Source organism: Anas acuta, chromosome 1 (assembly GCF_963932015.1).
Source record: "Anas acuta chromosome 1, bAnaAcu1.1, whole genome shotgun sequence".
In the NCBI taxonomy this organism is placed as follows: domain Eukaryota; kingdom Metazoa; phylum Chordata; class Aves; order Anseriformes; family Anatidae; genus Anas; species Anas acuta.
This window is the reverse complement of record NC_088979.1, coordinates 112,437,234-112,456,287: the sequence shown is the minus strand read 5'-3', so window position 1 is coordinate 112,456,287 and position 19,054 is coordinate 112,437,234. Positions and strand designations below refer to the sequence as shown.

Genomic DNA, 19,054 nt, shown 5'->3' with positions numbered 1-19,054 from the left:
GAGACCTCAAGATCATCGAGTCCAACCTCTGACCTAACGCTAACAGTCCCCACTAAACCATATCCCTAAGCTCTACATCTAAACGTCTTTTGAAGACTTCCAGGGATGGTGACTCCACCACCTCCCTGGGCAGCCTGTTCCAGTGTCTAACAACTCTTTCAGTAAAGAAGTTCTTCCTAAGATCCAACCTAAAACTCCCCTGGTGCAACTTAAGCCCATTCTCCCTCGTTCTGTCACCAGGCACGTGGGAGAACAGGCCAACCCCCACCTCACTACAGCCTCCTTTAAGGTATCATCTGTAGAGAGCAATAAGGTCGCCCCTGAGCCTCCTCTTCTCCAGGCTGAACAAGCCATCAAGATGAGCCACCACTGGAGCACCTTTGGGACCGAGGGGTCATTGCCTTCAGGGTATGGGACATGCAATGGGGTGCAGGGGAAAAGCATTTGGGGTCTGTACAGGTTGTGTATGAGATATTTAGGTGGGAGGAACTGAGGGTCGAAAAGAGAGGGATGGGGGGATTTGGGGAAGAAAAACATGGGAAAATGGAGGTAAAATGTGTAAACAGGCAGCTGATCAGGACACTTATCTGGCCACGTTCTGTGCCTGAACAGCACTGTCTGTCCTTTTTTCTTATTAAATGCTTTTCTAGTTCTTTTCCTGGGTGAGGGGCTCTTTATTTGGTGTGCCTGTGTGAATGGGGGTCTGGTGCCAGCAGTTGGACAAGGACCATGGTACCAGGGACTGGAGATACCCAAGGAATTAAAACCAGCCACCAGGAGGGAGCAGGGTCAGCACCTGTGTGTCCATGGCGCAGCCTGTGGAGCGAGTATAGGTGTAAAAGCAGGTGAGTGCCAGCAAGCATGGAGCTGGAAGAGCTGGTGAGCAGGGGCATGGTCTGGAAGCCAGGGGCGTGCTGGCTGAACCCAAGGGCTGTGGACAAGATGGCACTGACCTTCTCTCAGAGGTGCTTGGTGGCAGGCTAGAAGCAACAGGAACAAGAAGTTCCACATAATAAATGTATAATTTATAATAAGTGTATAAATGTATAAGGTATAATAAATGTCTTTTTCCTTACCAAGCAGAAGGACAGATGCTAGAGTGGGTGCCCAGAAAGGCTGAGGAGGCCCCGTTCCTGGAGACAGCCCAAACTCACCCAGACAAGACCTGGATCAGCCTGATCTACCTGGCTCTGTTTTGTGCAGGGTCTTGCAGGAGGTGACCTCTCAGATTCCCTCCAGTCTGAGCTACCCTGCGATGCCCCTCCTGACACTGTTTTTTTTCGATCTGTATCTGAACTCTTTACTTTGTTCTCACTTTTTAAGTGAAAGAAGTTACAGGTGTAGAAGGTACAGGTGTGGAAGCCTATGAAGCAACTGTGCCTGAGCAACAGTTGCTGCATCTTTACCTCTGCCGTTCCATGAGTGATCAGGCAGAAGGATCTGTGCTGTGGGTACAGCAAGACCTGTGGGGGCATACCAAGATAGTAGGTATTTGGGAAAAAGTAGTATGGTTAAGGACTCGAGCAGGAAAGCTTCCCCCATAGCTCTCTGTACCGTCATGCGGGGTGTTAGAAGCGTCTCTCCCATGGATCTCTAACGGGTCTGTGAGGAAGAGTAAGTTGTTGAGGGATTTCTTGAAACAGCAAAAATCCCATGGCTTGCTGTAGCTGAGCAAACCAAGCTACCAGGGCAACTATGAGAAGTTCCCATGACAGTGTTCTCACATCGCCCAATTGAGGAATTCAGAAAAATATTGTTACCAGTAGCTGGCTTCAAGGACAAGGTCTATGTGACTGCTAATCACAAGGGGGTTGTTTTCTTGCAGGTGGGGTTGTTTTATTGTAGTTGTTTGTCTGAGTGCTTTTGACCAATAATCTTGTGTGAAACACTGTCCACCCATGTTAAGTTCATTATAAAAGTTAGGCTATTCAGCCAATAAAATGAAGCTTGCTGATCACTCATATTGAGTGCTCTTGTCTTCCTTCCGTTGACAACAAATGGCGCCCCGAACAGGGACACTGCTGGCGGTGAACCTGCGAGCCACGGGTCGACAGAATACGGGAACCAGTCCTGCAACGCAGCTCAGGAGGTGAAGGGGATGAAAACGCTGAATCCCCGCACCCAGGAGCACCTATAGAGGTTCCCGCCGGCCACGCGTTGCTGAGGTCTTGCAAAGGCTGCAACAGCACTGACGTAAATAAAGGTATGGAGAGACAAGCGGCGTATGATTTGCTCAAGTGCTTTTTAGAAAAGCAGAGCACGCAGGGTATAGAGTGCAAAACGGAATCACGGAGGGACGCGGAAAAAGGAATTATGGAGAGATGCGGAAAAGGGAATCGCGGAGAGACGCGGGAAGTTGAAGCAATCGCGGGAAATTGAAGTAATCACAGTGCGATGCGGGACATCCGAGATCGAGTTGCTACGGGAGACCAGAGGCGTCAGTGGACAACGGCAGCCGACCCTCAGCGTGTGGCGAGTCGGCACAGAGCAGAGGGACGGACATCAGGACCCTGCAGCCTGTCTGACGGAACCATGGAGGCAGCGGCGGCTGTGCTGCTTCTCTCTGGCATTCTTTTTATAAAAGGTTTACCTTGCAATGCAAAAGGGATACTAACTGGAGTGTTAATAATTGTATGTGTTATTCTTAAATGTCCAGGTATTTTGTGTTGGAAGTATTTGTGTAAGGGTAAGGTTTTAAAACAAAGTGTTGCAAGTCACTTCACGAGGAACACAAAGAGAGACAATACTTGTTTGTTTGCTTATCATTCTAAATTATATTCTTGTGAATGAGATTGTGGTATGATTGAGATTGAGATGTGCCAGAGGCCTCTGGGTGTGCAATTGTGCTGTGTGGGTGCGAGTGTGCTGTGTACTGTGTTAGTGAGAGCGCGCTTATTGCCATAGTGCAGGCTGAAATCATAGGAAATTAGTGCCAGCAAAAAATCATAGGAAAATGAAGGACGAAGTAGCCCTAGATTTATTACAAGGCTTTTTAGAAAAATGGGGAGTCAATTGTAAGCAACTAGCAGGGCTAGTTGCGGTCGGTCGAGCAAAATCATGTTTCACAAGTACGGAGTCATTGTTTGAAGTAGCCACTTGGAGAAATTTAAGGGAATGTACTGTTTAAAACTTTTTGATCATAATGAGTCAATTCACAAATCCATTACTTTCCTGAAAGAGCACATGAGAAAGATTCAATATGGTATCAATCCTTTCAATGTTTCACTGATTTGTTTGAAACAATGCATAGATGGTTACTGGGATTAGTCAAAGAGGGATTAAGGATTCTGTTTGCTGTGGTGTCAATCATCATTGCATGTGGTATTGTGATAAATGTGGTTAAAGGGTTACTTGCAAAAATGTTATATTGGGCATGGTTTGCTCAAAAAAAAAAAAGGGGGGGGGGGGGAATTGTTGAGGGATTTCTTGAAACAGCAAAAATCCCATGGCTTGCTGTAGCTGAGCGAACCAAGCTACCAGGGCAACTATGAGAAGTTCCCATGACAGTCTTCCCACATCGCCCAACTGAGGAATTCAGAAAAATATTATTACCAGTAGCTGGCTTCAAGGACAAGGTCTATGTGACTGCTAATCACAAGGGGGTTGTTTTCTTGCAGGTGGGGTTGTTTTCTTGTAGTTGTTTGTCTGAGTGCTTTTGACCAATCGTCTTGTGTGAAACACTGTCCGCCCCTGATAAGTTCACTATAAAAGTTAGGCTATTCAGGCAATAAAATGAAGCTTGCTGATCACTCATACTGAGTGCTCTTGTCTTCCTTCCATCGACAACAGTAAGTGTTCCTGCTCTTCTTTCTTTTAGGGGGTGTTGATTATTTCCAAGCCTGATAACCCTTGCAGTCTGGGGAACAAAGCCATGCAGCTGCATCACAATGCCAACACATTGTAGACATTGCTCGCAGGCATTAATGATTGACCAGCAGCAGCAGGAGGAGGAAATGACAACGACGGAAGATGTTTGCTGCACTGTTTGTGGATTGGTTCCCCCAGCGGAGCTTTGAAAAAAAGCGCGAAATCTTTCACTTTCTTCCCTGTGTGTGTGCCAGCCTCTTGCCGACAGAGGTGGGAGAAGTGGCAAGTTCTCAGCCCATGCGCAGCCCCACCATGCTTTTGCCCTGGGGCTACTGGGCTGGGATCTGCCTGCTGCTGCTTTGCAGGGGCTGCCGGCTGGCGGAGGCTGCCAGTGGTGAGTAGGGATGCTCTTTCCCCATGGAGGCTTTCTGGAGCATGACCAGCCTCTCTGGGCACATGCAGAGTCTCAGACGCTGTTCAGACTGAGCTCCTTAGCAGGAGGAGGCTTGTATTTCCCATTTGTGTCTCTGTGTCTCTCTTGTGTTTCTGTTGGGACAGGCAGAACAACTCTTCTGTTGTACAGGCGGGTCTTCTGGTGGTGGGGTGCCCTGGTCTGCCCCCCATGTCTCCGTAGATGCCAGTGTGAGGAGCAGGGGGATGCTCTCCAGAGTGGGAACAGTTTTTCTGGGACTTTCCAGGACAGCCTAGAGCTATCCAGGTCAAAGAGGGGGATCATTTTGGCAGTGGTGGGGTGCGGGCAGGCAGGTGGCTAAGGGAGGAGGCACGTTGCCAATTAGTGGGACAGAAAGGCACCTGTGGGGCTGCTGAAGAGCCCCTCTGATCCTGTCCCAACTCCCAACCTCAGTGAGGGTGGTAGCACATCATTTCCAGGGCCCCATGTGGGGACCACGCATGTGGATCAGGCAAATGACCCAAGTCTTGATTTGCTGTGCTAAGACACCTTGCCTCTGCATGAATGAGGAAATCCAAATGCATGGCAGCACCTGTGCTGCAGTCCTTCACTGGTGTATCGCACCATCAGTATGATCCTTTGCCTCCTTTCTCCCCACCACAGCACTGCCTCGTGGCTGGGAAATGCATTATGCAGGCTAACTAAGTGACAACCACATGCAATATCAGGGAGTCCACAGGTATCCAAACATCCCCCGTGGATTCATGGTGTCGTTTCCTGTTCCAGTGCTCTGTGAGATGGGAAGGCTGAGACTGGATGGGGACTTCAGGGGATTACATGTTTTCCCAAGTGAATTGTTGGGATTTTTTCCTCTGTCCCTCTGATCTTGAGGCCTGCTTTGTTCCTAGGTGTGAAGGAAGCAGTGAAGTCTGAAAGCTTTATTGCAGCAGCCCTCGGTGGAGAGGCTAACATCTATTGCAACTTCTCACTCTCCCTGGATGTCTTGCAAGTCACTTGGCAGAAGAGAAATGGGTCTTCTTTCCAGAACGTAGCCACCTACAGTAAAACCTATGGGCTGCGGCTGATAGGGTCATTTCAGAAGAAGGCACGTTTCACTACAGCAGCCCTGAAAGCCTCAGCCATCACACTACAAAATCTCACTTTTGAGGATGAGTCCTGCTACAGATGCATCTTCAATGCATTCCCTGATGGTTCTTACAGTAAAGATACATGCCTCAATATTCAGAGTAAGTTTTCCAATTATTTTCACTTACATGTCTCCTGACTTCATCAGACCTGTGCTGCAGGCCTGATGTGTTATCCTTTCCTTCATATGGAGACTTTCCATGCAGCAGCATCTGCTCAGGGGATATTCTCCAGAATCACCATGTCTTTCCTTAGAGGTGGTGAAGGTAAATAAGCTGGGGGTGCATTTGGATGAGAACCCAAGTTCAGAGAGCTCACTTACCCAGCTTTGACCACGGGGTGTAGTAACTATCTCCTCTCTTTGCTCTCAGCAATTTCTGAGCTAACAGTGGAATTTGAGTCCTACCCGGCCACCAAGGATCTTCTCACTGCAGTCTGCTCAGCAACAGGAAAGCCTGCTCCCAATATCACCTGGCTGATTGACGAAGACCTCTATGAGCCCCCCGAGATACACTACATCCAAAATCCAAATGGAACAGTAACGGTGGCAAACAGATGCACCTTCTCTGCTAGCCACCTCCACAATTTGGCTTGCCTCCTTGACCACCCACAGGGAAGGAAAGTGAAGACATTAACAGGAAAAAAAGGTAAAAATAGTCTGTGTTTGCATGGAGGAGTGAAGCTTATAGTAAGGGGTACTTTGGGAAGCGGTATCAGTAGCCAGCCTCATGGCAAAGAAAGCACAATCGTGGTCTGTGCAATTGCAAATTGTCTGGCTGGCATCCAGACAGTCATTGGTATGTGCAATTGTGGGAGTGCAGTTTGTCTTACGTAGGTCTCAGTAGAGATCTTTCCTGGGAGTGCAGACTTATGTGGGATGAAGACTTCTTGATTTGAAAACATCTAGAAGGCTTCTTCCTACAATACTTAAGTGGCTGCGTGGTGTGTGTGTGTACACGTGTGTATATATATAATGTTTATGTAGGTATGTTGCATGTATATGCATATATCTCTGAATGTGTCTATTTGTACATTATCACCAGTTCATAGCTGATGATCTCCAGCAGCATCCGCAGCTGGAGAGTACTAGCAGAGCTGGCCCCTGGCTGTCAAATGCTGGGGAGCAATCTCTTAGATAAAAGGTCTTACATCCCTCAAGAAAGGTGGGAGACTTCCCTCATGATAAAACTTCTTTGTACAGAAGCAGAAACACACAAACAAGTCAGGAGTAGGAATGCTGGGGTTTGGTTCCCCTGCTACCAGGGAAATGTGATATTTCTGGTATTTATTTAAAAATAAAACGGTTAATGTTTCAGTTCAGTCCCAACCTCTGGAAAAGGAACTGAGGAACATATTGATACCCTTCCATGTTCTCTGTCTCTTTGTAGGTAAACGGAAGAGCATTGCCATTGTGGTGCCTTTCATAGGTGTGATCTTCACAGTATTGATACTTTTCATCATCAGGCTAATCTACAGAAAGAGGAAAAAGTAAGAGTGATTTTTGCTTTCTTGTAAATGACATGGCTTGCCTGTGTTCACATTGCAATTTTCCTTTCTGTTTCCTGTTGGTGTTTACATATGCCTGCACTGGAAACTTATCAGGACAGTAGCACTAGTTTTAAAATAGCAAGATTCACTCTAAATATTAGGAGGTTCCTGAGCACTATATGATGAGTTAATGTTTTTGTTTGTTTGTTTTACCAGTCTGAAGAGACCCAGAGCACCCAGCACACCTGCAAGGGAGAAAGGTTTAGAGCAGGATGTAAGTGAGGAAGCTGTAAACCTGCGCACACCAAAGGACCATCGCACTGCTTACCAAAATGAGGTAATGCCAAAGCCCAAGACTTCCAGTAATCCCTCAAGTCCTTCTGAAATCTTGGACAATGCTCACCACAAATGTGCCAATACTCTTGCACTGGCTAGGTGACAGCACATGTGCCCCAGCTAAGCCCTAGCAATGCTGGGGAATGCCTGGAGCTTGAAGGAGGAAAGTTAAGCTACAGTTAAGTGGAAAGGCAGAGAAGAAGTACTGGAAATGCCCTGAAGGGTGGGTGGGATGTCCCTTCTGGAGAAAGGTGACACAGCACTGCAGAGTTTGGGCTCTGTAGCTGACAGCCTCATGTAGACTTTTTCCTAGAAATGTTTGTCCTGCCCTGCTGGCTGCACAGGCGTGAAGGTGTGCTGGAGGGCTGGTGGCATACACAGACACAACCAGCAGCTTACCACAGCTGCTAGTCACTCCCGCCAGCAGCTCTCCTTTGACCTCCTACAGGTGTCCTCCATCCAAGCTCTTGCTAGTCCTGTGCTGTGAACAGGAGCCCTCTGTTTTCTGGTCTGCTTGATCGTGGCTACACAGCTGTGCTGTCTCTTTTATAGGTACTGACACCAGGATCTCAGCTTCGCAGAAGGCTACCACATGAAAAGAAAAACCTGGAAGAGACCCCAAGGTCCAGCCTCTCATTTACAGAGGAAGCAGAGAGCCCAGACATGCGTCAGAGGGAACTTGCTGAGACGTGCGAGAAGGAGCTGGGCTGCATGCCCATGGCTGAGCACAGAGAAGCAACAGCAGATGGGGAGCCCGAATCAGGCCCTGACACTGCTGCTTCCCAGCCCAGCACCGAAGAGCCATCAGCCCACCAAAGCCTCATCTCCACAAGCGCAGAGACACAATGAGGCCTACGGGCAATTGTGGAACCCAAGCTGAGGATGCAGGGGAAAGGACAATCTGCATGGGCCCTTCCAGGTGTGCCCCCAGGGGACCCTCAGCCCCAGTGTCCAGGCACGAAACCCATCACAGAATCACAGAATTTCTAGGTTGGAAGAGACCTCAAGATCATCGAGTCCAACCTCTGACCTAACGCTAACAGTCCCCACTAAACCATATCCCTAAGCTCTACATCTAAACGACTTTTAAAGACTTCCAGGGATGGTGACTCCACCACTTCCCTGGGCAGCCCGTTCCAATGTCTAACAACCCTCTCAGTAAAGAAGTTCTTCCTAAGATCCAACCTAAAACTCCCCTGGTGCAACTTAAGCCCATTCCCCCTCGTCCTGTCACCAGGCACGTGGGAGAACAGGCCAACCCCCACCTCGCTACAGCCTCCTTTAAGGTATCTGTAAAGAGCAATAAGGTCGCCCCTGAGCCTCCTCTTCTCCAGGCTGAACAAGCCATCAAGATGAGCCACCACTGGAGCACCTTTGGGACCAAGGGGTCATTGCCTTCAGGGGTATGGGACATGCAATGGGGTGCAGGGGAAAAGCATTTGGGGTCTGCACAGGTTGTATATGAGATATTTAGGTGGGAGGAACTGAGGGTCGAAAAGAGAGGGATGGGGGGATTTGGGGAGGAAAAACATGGGAAAATGGAGGTAAAATGTGTAAACAGGCAGCTGATCAGGACACTTATCGGGCCACGTTCTGTGCCTGAACAGCACTGTCTGTCCTTTTTTCTTATTAAATGCTTTTCTAGTTCTTTTCCTGGGTGAGGGGCTCTTTATTTGGTGTGCTTGTGTGTATGGGGGTCTGGTGCCAGCAGTTGGACAAGGACCATGGTGCCAGGGACTGGAGATACCCAAGGAATTAAAACCAGCCACCAGGAGGGTTGTCGTGGTTTAACCCGGCCGGCAGCTAAACACCACGCAGCCGTTCGCTCACCCTCCCCCCTCCCTCTCTGGGACGGTGGAGAGAAATGGAAAGTGAAGCCCGTGAGTTGAGATAAAGACAGTTTAATAAGACAGGAAAATAATAGTAACAAAATAATAATAACAATAATAATAATAATAATAATACAATGGTGGTAATAGGTAAGTAAAAATAGTATGTACAAACAAGTGATGCACAATGCAATTGCTCACCACCTGCTGACCGATGCCCAGCCTAACCCCGAGCAGTCCGGCCCCCTCCCCCCGGCTAGACACCCCTATCTATTGTTTAGCATGACCCCATACGGTATGGAATACCCCTTTGGCTAGTTTGGGTCACCTGTCCTGGGTCTGTCCCCTCCCAGCTCTTACTGCACCCCCAGCCTGCCCGTTGGCAGGACAGAGCAAAAGGCTGAGATGTCCTTGGCTTGGTATAAGCACTGCTCTGCAACAATTAAAGCATCGGGGTGTTATCAGCACTCTTCTCATCCTAAGCCAAAACACAGCATTCCACCAGCTTTCTTCCAACAGGAAGAAAATTAATTCTGTTCTAACTGAAAACAAGACAAGGGAGCAGGGTCAGCACCCGTGTGTCCATGGCGCAGCCTGTGGAGCGAGTACAGGTGTAAAAGTAGGTGAGTGCCAGCAAGCATGGAGCTGGAAGAGCTGGTGAGCAGGGGCATGGTCTGGAAGCCAGGGGCATGCTGGCTGAACCCAGGGGCTGTGGACAAGATGGCGCTGACCTTCTCTCAGAGGTGCTTGGTGGCAGGCTAGAAGCAACAGGAACAAGAAGTTCCACATAATAAATATATAATTTATAATAAATGTGTAAATGTATAAGGTATAATAAATGTCTTTTTCCTTACCAAGCAGAAGGACAGATGCTGGAGTGGGTGCCCAGAAAGGCTGAGGAGGCCCCATCCCTGCAGACAGCCCAAACTCACCCAGACAAGACCTGGAGCAGCCCGATCTACCTGGCTCTGTTTTGTGCAGGGTCTTGCAGGAGGTGACCTCTCAGGTTCCCTCCAGTGAGAGCTACCCTGTGATGCCCCTCCTGACACTGTTTTTTTTTTTTTCTCTGTATCTGAACTCTTTACTTTGTTCTCACTTTTTAAGTGAAAGAAGTTACAGGTGTAGAAGGTACAGGTGTGGAAGCCTATGAAGTTACCATCCTGAGCAACACGTTGCTGCCTCTTTACCTCTGCCGTTCCATGAGTGATCAGGCAGAAGGATCTGTGCTGTGGGTACAGCAAGGCCTGTGGGAGCATACCAAGATAGTAGGTATTTGGGAAAAAGTAGTATGGTTAAGGACTCGAGCAGGAAAGCTTCCCCCATAGCTCTCTGTACCGTCATGCGGGGTGTTAGAAGCGACTCTCCCATGGATTTGCAGACTCTGCAAACAGCAGAGCGGGTTCTTCTGTAATGGCAGAGTACCCTCTAGTGGGAGAGACCTGAATAGGCCTGTGGCTCTGGCAGTCAGCCAGTAACTCGTGGGTGCTGATTTTCTTTTCTGTTTGGAATGTCGAATAGCCTTCTTGTTATTCATCAAAATCACAGATATTAAGAAAGTGTAATATTAAGCAAGTGCAGCTACTGCTTCCAAAAGGATGCAGGAATCACACCACGAAATGGCTTTACGGGAGTTGTCCTGCAGACACTCTGACCATGGTCACTGGAAGGAGAGGTATGGAAGGCAATGGAGCAGGAACTTGTTTTCAGTCCTGCCTTGTGCTCCTGGAGATCTTGCAAAGGACCAGGCAAGATGAGTGTTTACCCAGGGAAGGAATGGGGGAAATGTTCCTACAACCATCAGGTTGGGCTGTGATGGTTAAAAGAAGGTTTGCTAGGGCAAGCGTGGAGCCACAAGCAGAAGTGGTAACAGCAGGCATCTTGGTAGGGACTGTAAAGGCATCTAGGGTGCCAAAATCCCTCTGCCAAATTCTGCCAAGAGGTTGTCAGGCATCAACTGTTTCACGAGGGAGCTGGATTTTTCTGTAGCCTTCTCAGTCAGGGGAGCTTTAGCAGAATATTGAGTGATGTATTAGCCGACTCTAGTTCGGTGTTTAAAGGGCAGAAAATTCCCTGTGCGGTGAAAGATGTGCTGCTTCAGCTTCCTTGGAATCTGTTGTGCCACATGCATGTAAGTTACAATGGGTAGCTTCAGCTTTGCTTTTCCTGAAGGAGAGTACTCTGACATTAAGTCCTCTTTTAAAATTTTAAGAAGTCATTTGTCCTCCCCTAGGGAGTGTGAGCAACTCAGAGGGGCAAACAAGGCACAGCACATCAGTCAGGGCAAGCACAGAGGGCACCTCACTGCTCCTTTCCAATGGTCTTTCCCTCTGGTGCTTGTAACCTGCTCAGAAAGCCATGGCCAGCACATCGCTTGCAGCCTCTCCAGCCACAGCTAGTGATGTTGCTACCCAGACAGAGGTCTCAGGGAAACACGCAGCCATCCAGGCCTTGGGCTGCAGGGTGTGCCCGAGTCTTCTGTCGGTGTCCGACAGCAGCAGTGGTGGGTATGTCTGTGTGAGGTGTGCCCAGGTTGTGCTCAGCCTGGTGGCGGAGCTTTGGGTGGACATGAGTAGGCTGAGGAGCATCAGGGAGTCAGAGAGGAAAACTGACTGGTGGAAGCATACTCTACCCACCCTGAGACAGACTCAGGAGCACAAGAAACAGACACAAGAAACAAAGGTTCCCCTATCCCATCAGGCAGCCCCTGCACAAAAGACAAAGGTTCCCCCATCCCACCAGGCAGTAGGAGGGGACCTATGCCAAGGGGGGAATGGAAACAGGTTTTTGCTCGGGATGGTAGGTGAGCCCTCTCCCAGCCCACCTCACCTTTCCAACTACCCTTATATAACTGGTATGAAGCTCTAGAACATGACAGTCAAAACAACGATGTAGATGAAAGCCCATATTAAGTGACAAACAAATAAAGGGGATGTTGTCATGGGAGTCTATTACACACCACCTGGCCAGGATGACAACACCGATGAATTATTCTTTGCAGAACTAAGAGATGCCTCGAGATCAACTGCCCTTGTCCTTATGGGGGACTTGAATTTGCTAGACCTCAACTGGCATTACCACATGACTGACACAAACAAGTCCAGGAGGTTCATAAAGCACCTAGATGACAACTTCTTGGCGCAGGTGCTCAGGGAGCCACTTAGGAAAGGTGCCCTCCTAGCTCTGTTGCTGGAGAACAGAGAGGGTCTTGTGGGGGACATGGCAACTGGGGACATGATGGTAGGCAGCAGGTGCTCCAAACCAGGCAGGACCTCCATGTGTAAGTGTCTGAGCATTTGTGACTTTTAATAGTGTTATTTGGATCTGATGATGAAGGGGGTTATCTTAACGGATATGAGTAGACCAAGAAGGGCATTCAGTCAGCAGGGTCTCACGGTCTTGATGCAGGTCCCCAGCAGCTGATATGTCCTGAAAAATTTAGTGCTCTTGTCATTTACTGACATCTTTGGCACTGCCTCTAGTCTTACTCTAACTCACTAATTTCCCCTCCTGTTAAATACCAGCAATGTGCATCAGCTGTACCCCATCCTTTTCTTCCAGCCTGTAAAAGTTTCACTGATTACTGGCCCAAATGGTTCTGCTTAGAAGAGATCATTAGTCCAGAAATCACAAGAAGAACCATTAAATGCATTCACAGCAGAGAGCACCTGCCCAGAAGGCAAAGGGAAGACTAAAGAATAGAACACATTTGTGACAGAAGGGATTTCAGATTTCCTCTTTCACTAGCACACAGGTAGCATTGCAGGTGAAAAAAATAAAAGGAGGGGCACAAAGAACTCTCCAGAATGTGAGACAAGAGCTTTCTACTCACTTTTGTTCACACTGAATTCAAAGGCTTTGGCATACCAGACAGTCAGTGTCAGCCCAGCCACCACCATGTACAAAGAACTCTGTGGAATTGGGCAGAAATTGTTGAGCTGAGCTGGGAGCTTGATAAAAGAAGCAATTGAAATGGGGGTGGAGAATGGGGCTGAAAGGGACTTTTGTGCCTTTTACTTCTATAACGAATATAAAAAGTTTTTATTTTCTGAAAATTCTGGTCTGCCTGGAGTACTTTCTGTTTGCCTCTGTCCGGAGGTTACCTCCAGTCTTCACTTATTGCTTCAGAACTATCCTCTCTTTGCTCAGTTCTGGCTTCCTCCCTCTTTTCCAAAGAATAAGACCCTTTCATTGTGTCCTTCTTTCTTCTCTCAGTTCCCCCAGCCTATTGAGGGAAAATTTAGATAAATATAGAACCTTTCCACCTCAGAAGACAGGGGTTACTGGGTAAGCTAATAAAAAAAATACCACTCAAGTCCCTTGAATGTCCCCTTTATTATCATGAACTAAGTGCAGGAAGATGTCCCTGGGACTTCCCTGCTTTTGTTGCTTTGATGGCACAGAGCACTTCTTGATAAACTTATTTTAAGCTGTATAGTCTGCAGGTCTCTAAAGTTCCCTCAGAAACCCCCTCAACATCTATGAAGGCAGGTAAATACAGGAGATACTTTTTTTTCCTCAAAAAAAAGGAAAACATGGCTGAGGATTATAGGTACATCAGTCTCAAGGAACAAGCAGTAGGACAGTAGAATAGCTGCTGGAGACCAGACTTACTTTGGAGGGCACCCATTCTCGACCCAAAACAAAAAAGGGAAGACTGGTGGACAGAAAAATGACGAACTCAAGACCTACTCATTGGTCTTAGGAGATGGAAGAAGGTAATCAAAAAAGCCAGTGACAGAGTTTTGGCTTTGGTTTGTTAGTTGTCAGAGGAAGGGCTCCTCTGGATCAAGCATGGTGGTGGAGTTGCTGTCTCCAAGAACAGTTGTGTCCATCTGGAAGAGCCAGTGCCTGACCATACATATCTGTCTTAAAAAAGTGGTTTCCATTTTATGTGGGCTCCTGACCACTCCATGGGCATCTCCGTCAAGATATTTTGGTGGGCAGGGTTTTTTTAATTTTTTTTTTTAATGCTGATTTCCTAATATCTGGATGGAGAACATCAGTGTTCTTGGCCGTTCTTACAAATTATTATTGATCTGTTGTGTCCCTGCTGTTGGATCCTACTTTTAGCATTTCATTGCAAAATGAAAGCCTTTAATGCAATCATAATAACGATAAATATTAAATTAATAATTAATGCTATTTATATTAATGTTAACGGATGTTATTACCTAATGTTCGTTGTTTGGCGCTGTTCCGCTGTTTGTCTAGCTTGCTCCCGTCACAGCCAGCAGCGGCCCCAGAGGATTGGGAAGCAGGGGGCGAGCACCCGGTAGGTCCAGAGGGCGCTGCCCGCCCCTGTTACGGGCGTTTTGGTGGGGGCGCCGCCCCGCACTGCTCTTTCTCGTTCTGCAGCGGGGCTCTGCGAGTGTCGCGACCGCTGACTCTTTGTCGCGGACACCGTCGGCGCCCGAGGGCGCGGAGCGTGAGTACCCTGGGCTTTCGTTGGGGGGAGGATCGGGTCGTGCCCGGGTCCTGCTGGCTGAGGGTTGGGGGCTCAGCCTCCGCCGAGGCCGGGGTTGGAGGCAGGACGGCGGGGGCAGCGCGGCGCTGGGGCTCGGGAGACCTCTGGGGTGCCGCGGTGGAGAGCAGGGTGCGGCAAAGGGTTGCCCTATTACCTTACACCCTTCCCACCAGGGGACTAGAGTGGGCCTGGGACACCATGGGACTTTTTTGGGTGATCAGAGTAGCTCCACGACCTACTGTTTGCTTGTGGCAAGGAGATCTTGTAGCTACGCTGGATGGGAGCAATGGTGTTACAGTCCTACCAGGTTATGGTCTTACCATGGGAAATAAAAGCAACGAGACATGATTGCTATGAAAGGTATGCTTTCAAGCAGGTGTAGCACTTCTTTCTGTGGTCTATAAGTACTTTTGTAACGTAAAACTTTCCTCTGGCTTGCTGTGGTTGCTCCTACTTTTTGCATGTTTTTAGGAATGCTGTCTGAACATGGCAGAGCCACGATCAATTTGTTATTCATTGAGCCTATTGCTGATGCATTGAGCTTGTTGCTGAGATCTTGATTTTATGCACGAGATTTTGGTCTGTATTCACACTTGGTGTCTGTAGAGTTGTACCAAGAGTTACTTTAGCACAGTGAGCCTGAAATGTAAAGGCAGGCTAGAGAGCGTACATGTTGTATGTGTGAGTTTGTTGGGAAGTTGTTTTTTAAACAGAATTTTCTCTCCTCATTCACTTATTAATTCATTAGCTTTTTTTTTTTTTTTTTTTTTTTTTTTTTTTTAAGGCAGATGGTAACAGAAAATGCTTTACAGTTTCTGTTTTCTGGCTTTTTCCACGTTGTGAAAATTTTACAGAAGTAGGGGTTTGCTTGTGTTCTTGGTAGAAGATGCTCCCAGAAAGCATCAGCTAGTTTTATAGTCATAGGCAAGAAGGTGTACATGATATGTGTTACAAATATTGTTGTTACTATTATTTGATGAAATAATGTTTCCACTTAAATACAACAGCAGCTACAATTCCAAGCAGCTCAACAATTTGGTGGCATTGTGATAATATTAAGTGATGAAGTAAGTTGAAAGCTGCAATGCAATCTCAGTTTTGCCCCCTTTGCCTCCCTGGAAATGTTTGTATGTATTAGGGATGTATGCCCCAAAGGTTCCCCAATTCATGCTTTTTTGTGTCGAGATGTTTTCAGTTTATCCCTTGATCTCATGAGCTGTGCTGTATACCAATGTTATGCTCCTGGTGGAAGCCACTGGGCACACAATGCAGGCTGTGTGTGAATGTGGAGGAAAATCTGCCGGGAATGTCTGAAGGCAGATGCTGGCTCTTTTTATCTGTTCACCTTCTTCCACTAGTGTTTGTGTAGATCTTTCTGCTATAACAGTGCAATTTTGTAAAAGCTTATATCTGCTCATGTCTGTGGGTCTCTGAGCTGAAAGCGCCAGGCTTTCAAAAGCACGTCTAATAAAGAGTGTAATAACCCGTTGTTTCACGTGCACCAGTTCATCCATTCAGCAAAACCAGATCCACAAGCTCTATGAAATAATAAACTGCAGTTTGCAATTCTGTGTGTAAATGTTTAATGAACATTATTATTTGAAGAACAATCCAGAAAGTTAATGCCTCTCTAGCTTTCATCATGCAACGTTCACACCTTGACCTCAGCTGTATCTCTGTTGACTAATTGTACTACTTGTCATCTACCCGGATCACTTTGTTTTACTTAAATGGCAAAACAATCATTAGCGTTCACACTTCGGAGTCACGATATAACCAGAAGATGATCTGTTATTAAACCATGCATCTCTTCTCATCTTCCTTCAGGTGAAGCAGATGCTCCCTTCCAAAATGACTTTCCAAGCCCTGTTTCTGAGTCTATTTTGTGTTGTGCTTGGAGAGCCAAATGGTAAGTTCAGTTTCCATAAATCTGCTTACAAATGGCTGGTGAGATGATTTCTGATTCCCAAGCCTTCACCAGTCAGACTAAGGGGCAAAAATTGGTAAAATTCAGATTGCTGGTGCCATTTGACATATATTAGATAGCTGGGGCTGGCAGATGTGACACCAGATCTCCTGGAGCAGCATTTGGAGATGGGGAGGACATGCAACATCCTGTATCTATGACACTGGACACTTCTGTTTGCTGGAGTTCACAACTTCTTATCTGGAACAAATCTACCTTTTTCTCTCCATCCCTCTCAAATGCACCACAAACTCTGAAGCTATATAGTCCAGACATTTTCTTTAGCCTATTTTGCCCTTCAGTACTCTTAAGAATGGATTTGCATGCACTTCCCCTGTGTTCAATCTTCCTCTATCTTTTAGGAAGCAAAATTGTCTACATCTCTGCTAAGAATGGGAAACCACGAGCTGATATAATAAAACTGAGGTGGAAGTCTGGGTACAGACATGGGATGTCTTTTTCTTGTAAATAGTGTAGAAGAAGCCAGATACTCAGCCGATATGAATCAGCAGAACGCCATTGATTTCTAGGACGATTCAGGAGAATCCTTGGTGGGGGAAGAACATAGAAATAGTGCTTAGTTGGTTGAATTGTTAAGTCTGTGAGTGTGCCAGGGTTCAGAATAGCGTCAGGCTTCTAAATAAGTGTGATATTTTCCCATTTTGCAAACTGTTTCATGTTGCTGCAGTGATTACTCACACTGAACACACGAAGGTGAATGAAGGCGACGCTGCGACTCTCAGGTGTACCCTGACAGAGCCCGGTGATGTTCTGCAAGTGACCTGGCAGAAGGACTCTGAAAAAAAACACACTAATATAGCTACGTACAGCACCATGCTAGGATTAAAGATCCATGATCCCTACCAAGACCGGATGAATTTCACAAGTCTGGTACTCAATGACACAAGCATCACTTTCTGGGCTGCGAGCCTGGATGATACTGGGTGTTACATTTGCCTCTTCAACGTCTTTCCTTACGGCTCCATATCGGGACGGACCTGCCTGAGTGTCTTTGGTGAGGTTCTCTGCAGGGGTATGTCTCTAGTGGAAAGGGAGGGGTTTCAAAGTGGTCTCAAACTGCAGTGGTAGGAGCAACCCTCAGTAGGACATGCTATAGAAATAGAGCTTTCTTTAGCCAGATTTCTTGGGGTCATATTCAAGCCTGTTGTGGTGCCTGCTCTGGGCTGCCTGTGTTTGTTAGTAGCAGCTAAAAAGCGAGGAGTGAGATCTTTGTAAGCCAAACTGGAAGCCAAGTCCTAGCTGGAACATGGTAGGGCTGATGTTGTCCACTGCAGTGTCCTTTTGGTGTCAGGTACCACCACAGCGCTGTGAGCTACCCTGCCAATCCCTAACATTGACCAGGGATTAGCAGATAGGAGAAAAGAATGGACAAAACAATTATTTTAATTTAGCAAACCACTGTAAAACCTGGGATTTTGGATAGAGGGAAACCTTTGGGGTATATCACTTCAGTATAAGGGAAGAAACATTAAATCTCAAGGGAGACTTGGCCCAATGAGCTTTCTCTGCATTCCTGTGCCATGGGGCTGTGTAAGAATCCAGTGAGCTTCTCTCTGACTGATAATGTTTAACCTGCCGTTACTGCTTCTGACCAATGCTCTTTGTGGTGATGGATTGTCTCTTTTGTGTTTTGGAAGGTCTCAGTGCGTCTGTCCACTATAACATTTCCAAAGGTCATTTGATAGCCATCTGTAATGCTGTTGGATTCCCAGAGCCCACCATCAGCTGGAACAACCTGTTCAATTACACCCCTACACAGGAGAAGGTCAGGCACACCAATGGGGTAATGTCCATCACCAGTAAACTGGAGATCTCTGACTCTCAGAGCATCAGGAAGCAGGACTTGACCTGCAGAGTAAGCAACAAGAATGAAGAAATTGAATTGCCCATGAAAATCAAAAACGGTAGGTGAATGATCAAGTCCTTGTAAGCATTCCCTTGGCCTCCATGTTTTGCAATAACATGTTTGGATAGGAATCTGCTGGGAAAGAGAGGGAGTGAAATGTATGTGTGCCAAGTAAGGAGGAAAGAAACCCTGCTCTGCGTTTATTGTTGTCTTTGAGATGAGGATATACTGTCGCCTCCTCCAACAGGGGAAAAAAAAAAAACAAACAAAAAAAAACCACACACACAAAAAAAAAAAAAAAAAAAAAAAAAAAAACAACCAACCAAAGCCAGGGAGGTACAGGGTTTAGAGGCACCATGCACTCTGTAGCAAGCTGAATGTCACTTTTCAGGCAAGCCTTCCTGGTCTCTTTGACAGTCCAAAGATATCTAGATAGGTATAGATGTATGTATGAGGTGAAAAACATCTTTATGAAGTAAAAATGCTGTGGGTGGCTTAATAATTGCTGAAGTGGAAGTTTTGAAATGAATAACAAGCTCTCTGTTAACAACAGTTATGCAAATGTTTCAGATAAACTTATTTCATGCTTTGGTATTGTATTCAGTTAACCTGTGCAATATGCTTTAGTTTCTCTGACATTTTTGACAAGAGACACGTGTATTGAACTAATGGTCAGGGAGGAACAATATTTTAGGGGAGATAGGAAGGTGATCAGCTGAAGACACTTAAATTGGTGTTA

At 46.9% G+C, this 19,054-nt stretch overlaps 2 protein-coding genes and 1 long non-coding RNA gene across 24 annotated transcripts in view; 2 read left to right on the top strand and 1 right to left on the bottom strand.

Annotated features, from left to right (window-relative positions):
- Positions 1–32: 32 nt before the first annotated feature.
- LOC137861745 (OX-2 membrane glycoprotein-like) lies at positions 33–8,839 on the top strand. Its single transcript, XM_068693185.1, has 7 exons — positions 33–2,203; positions 3,818–4,201; positions 5,128–5,466; positions 5,737–6,012; positions 6,754–6,853; positions 7,070–7,190; positions 7,742–8,839. The coding sequence occupies exons 2-7, from the start codon at positions 3,970–3,972 to the stop codon at positions 8,036–8,038; spliced, it is 1,365 nt and encodes a 454-aa protein (XP_068549286.1). The 5' UTR covers positions 33–2,203; positions 3,818–3,969; the 3' UTR covers positions 8,039–8,839.
- A 1,228-nt stretch (positions 8,840–10,067) lies between these two features.
- Positions 10,068–14,305, bottom strand: LOC137861838 (uncharacterized). Its single transcript, XR_011099884.1, has 2 exons — positions 14,190–14,305; positions 10,068–12,444 (listed from the first exon to the last, which is right to left on the bottom strand). It is a non-coding gene; the product is annotated as an uncharacterized lncRNA (long non-coding RNA).
- Positions 14,291–19,054, top strand: part of LOC137861774 (OX-2 membrane glycoprotein-like) — a 49,110-nt gene continuing 44,346 nt past the window's right edge. For 19 of the 22 annotated variants that reach the window (XR_011099859.1, XR_011099843.1, XR_011099857.1 and 16 more), the window contains exons 1-4: positions 14,291–14,443; positions 16,310–16,391; positions 17,137–17,463; positions 18,107–18,373. Coding sequence is in view for 2 of the 22 variants with exons in the window: in XM_068693316.1 (XP_068549417.1) it covers positions 16,319–16,391; positions 17,137–17,463; positions 18,107–18,373 (667 nt within the window). In the remaining 20 variants the exon portion in view is untranslated. Of the gene's footprint in view, positions 14,444–14,637; positions 14,843–16,309; positions 16,392–17,136; positions 17,464–18,106; positions 18,374–19,054 lie in introns of those variants that run through there. The other 3 variants (XR_011099837.1, XM_068693323.1, XR_011099853.1) reach the window with 2 other exon arrangements.

Excerpts from the sequence above, each read along its gene's own strand:
- LOC137861745 (XM_068693185.1), top strand. The coding sequence starts at position 3,970 with ATGTTTGCTGCACTGTTTGTGGATTGGTTCCCCCAGCGGAGCTTTGAA. Across the intron at positions 5,467-5,736 it reads TACATGCCTCAATATTCAGA|CAATTTCTGAGCTAACAGTG; the intron begins GTAAGTTTTCCA and ends CTTTGCTCTCAG. Across the intron at positions 6,854-7,069 it reads ATCTACAGAAAGAGGAAAAA|TCTGAAGAGACCCAGAGCAC; the intron begins GTAAGAGTGATT and ends TTGTTTTACCAG.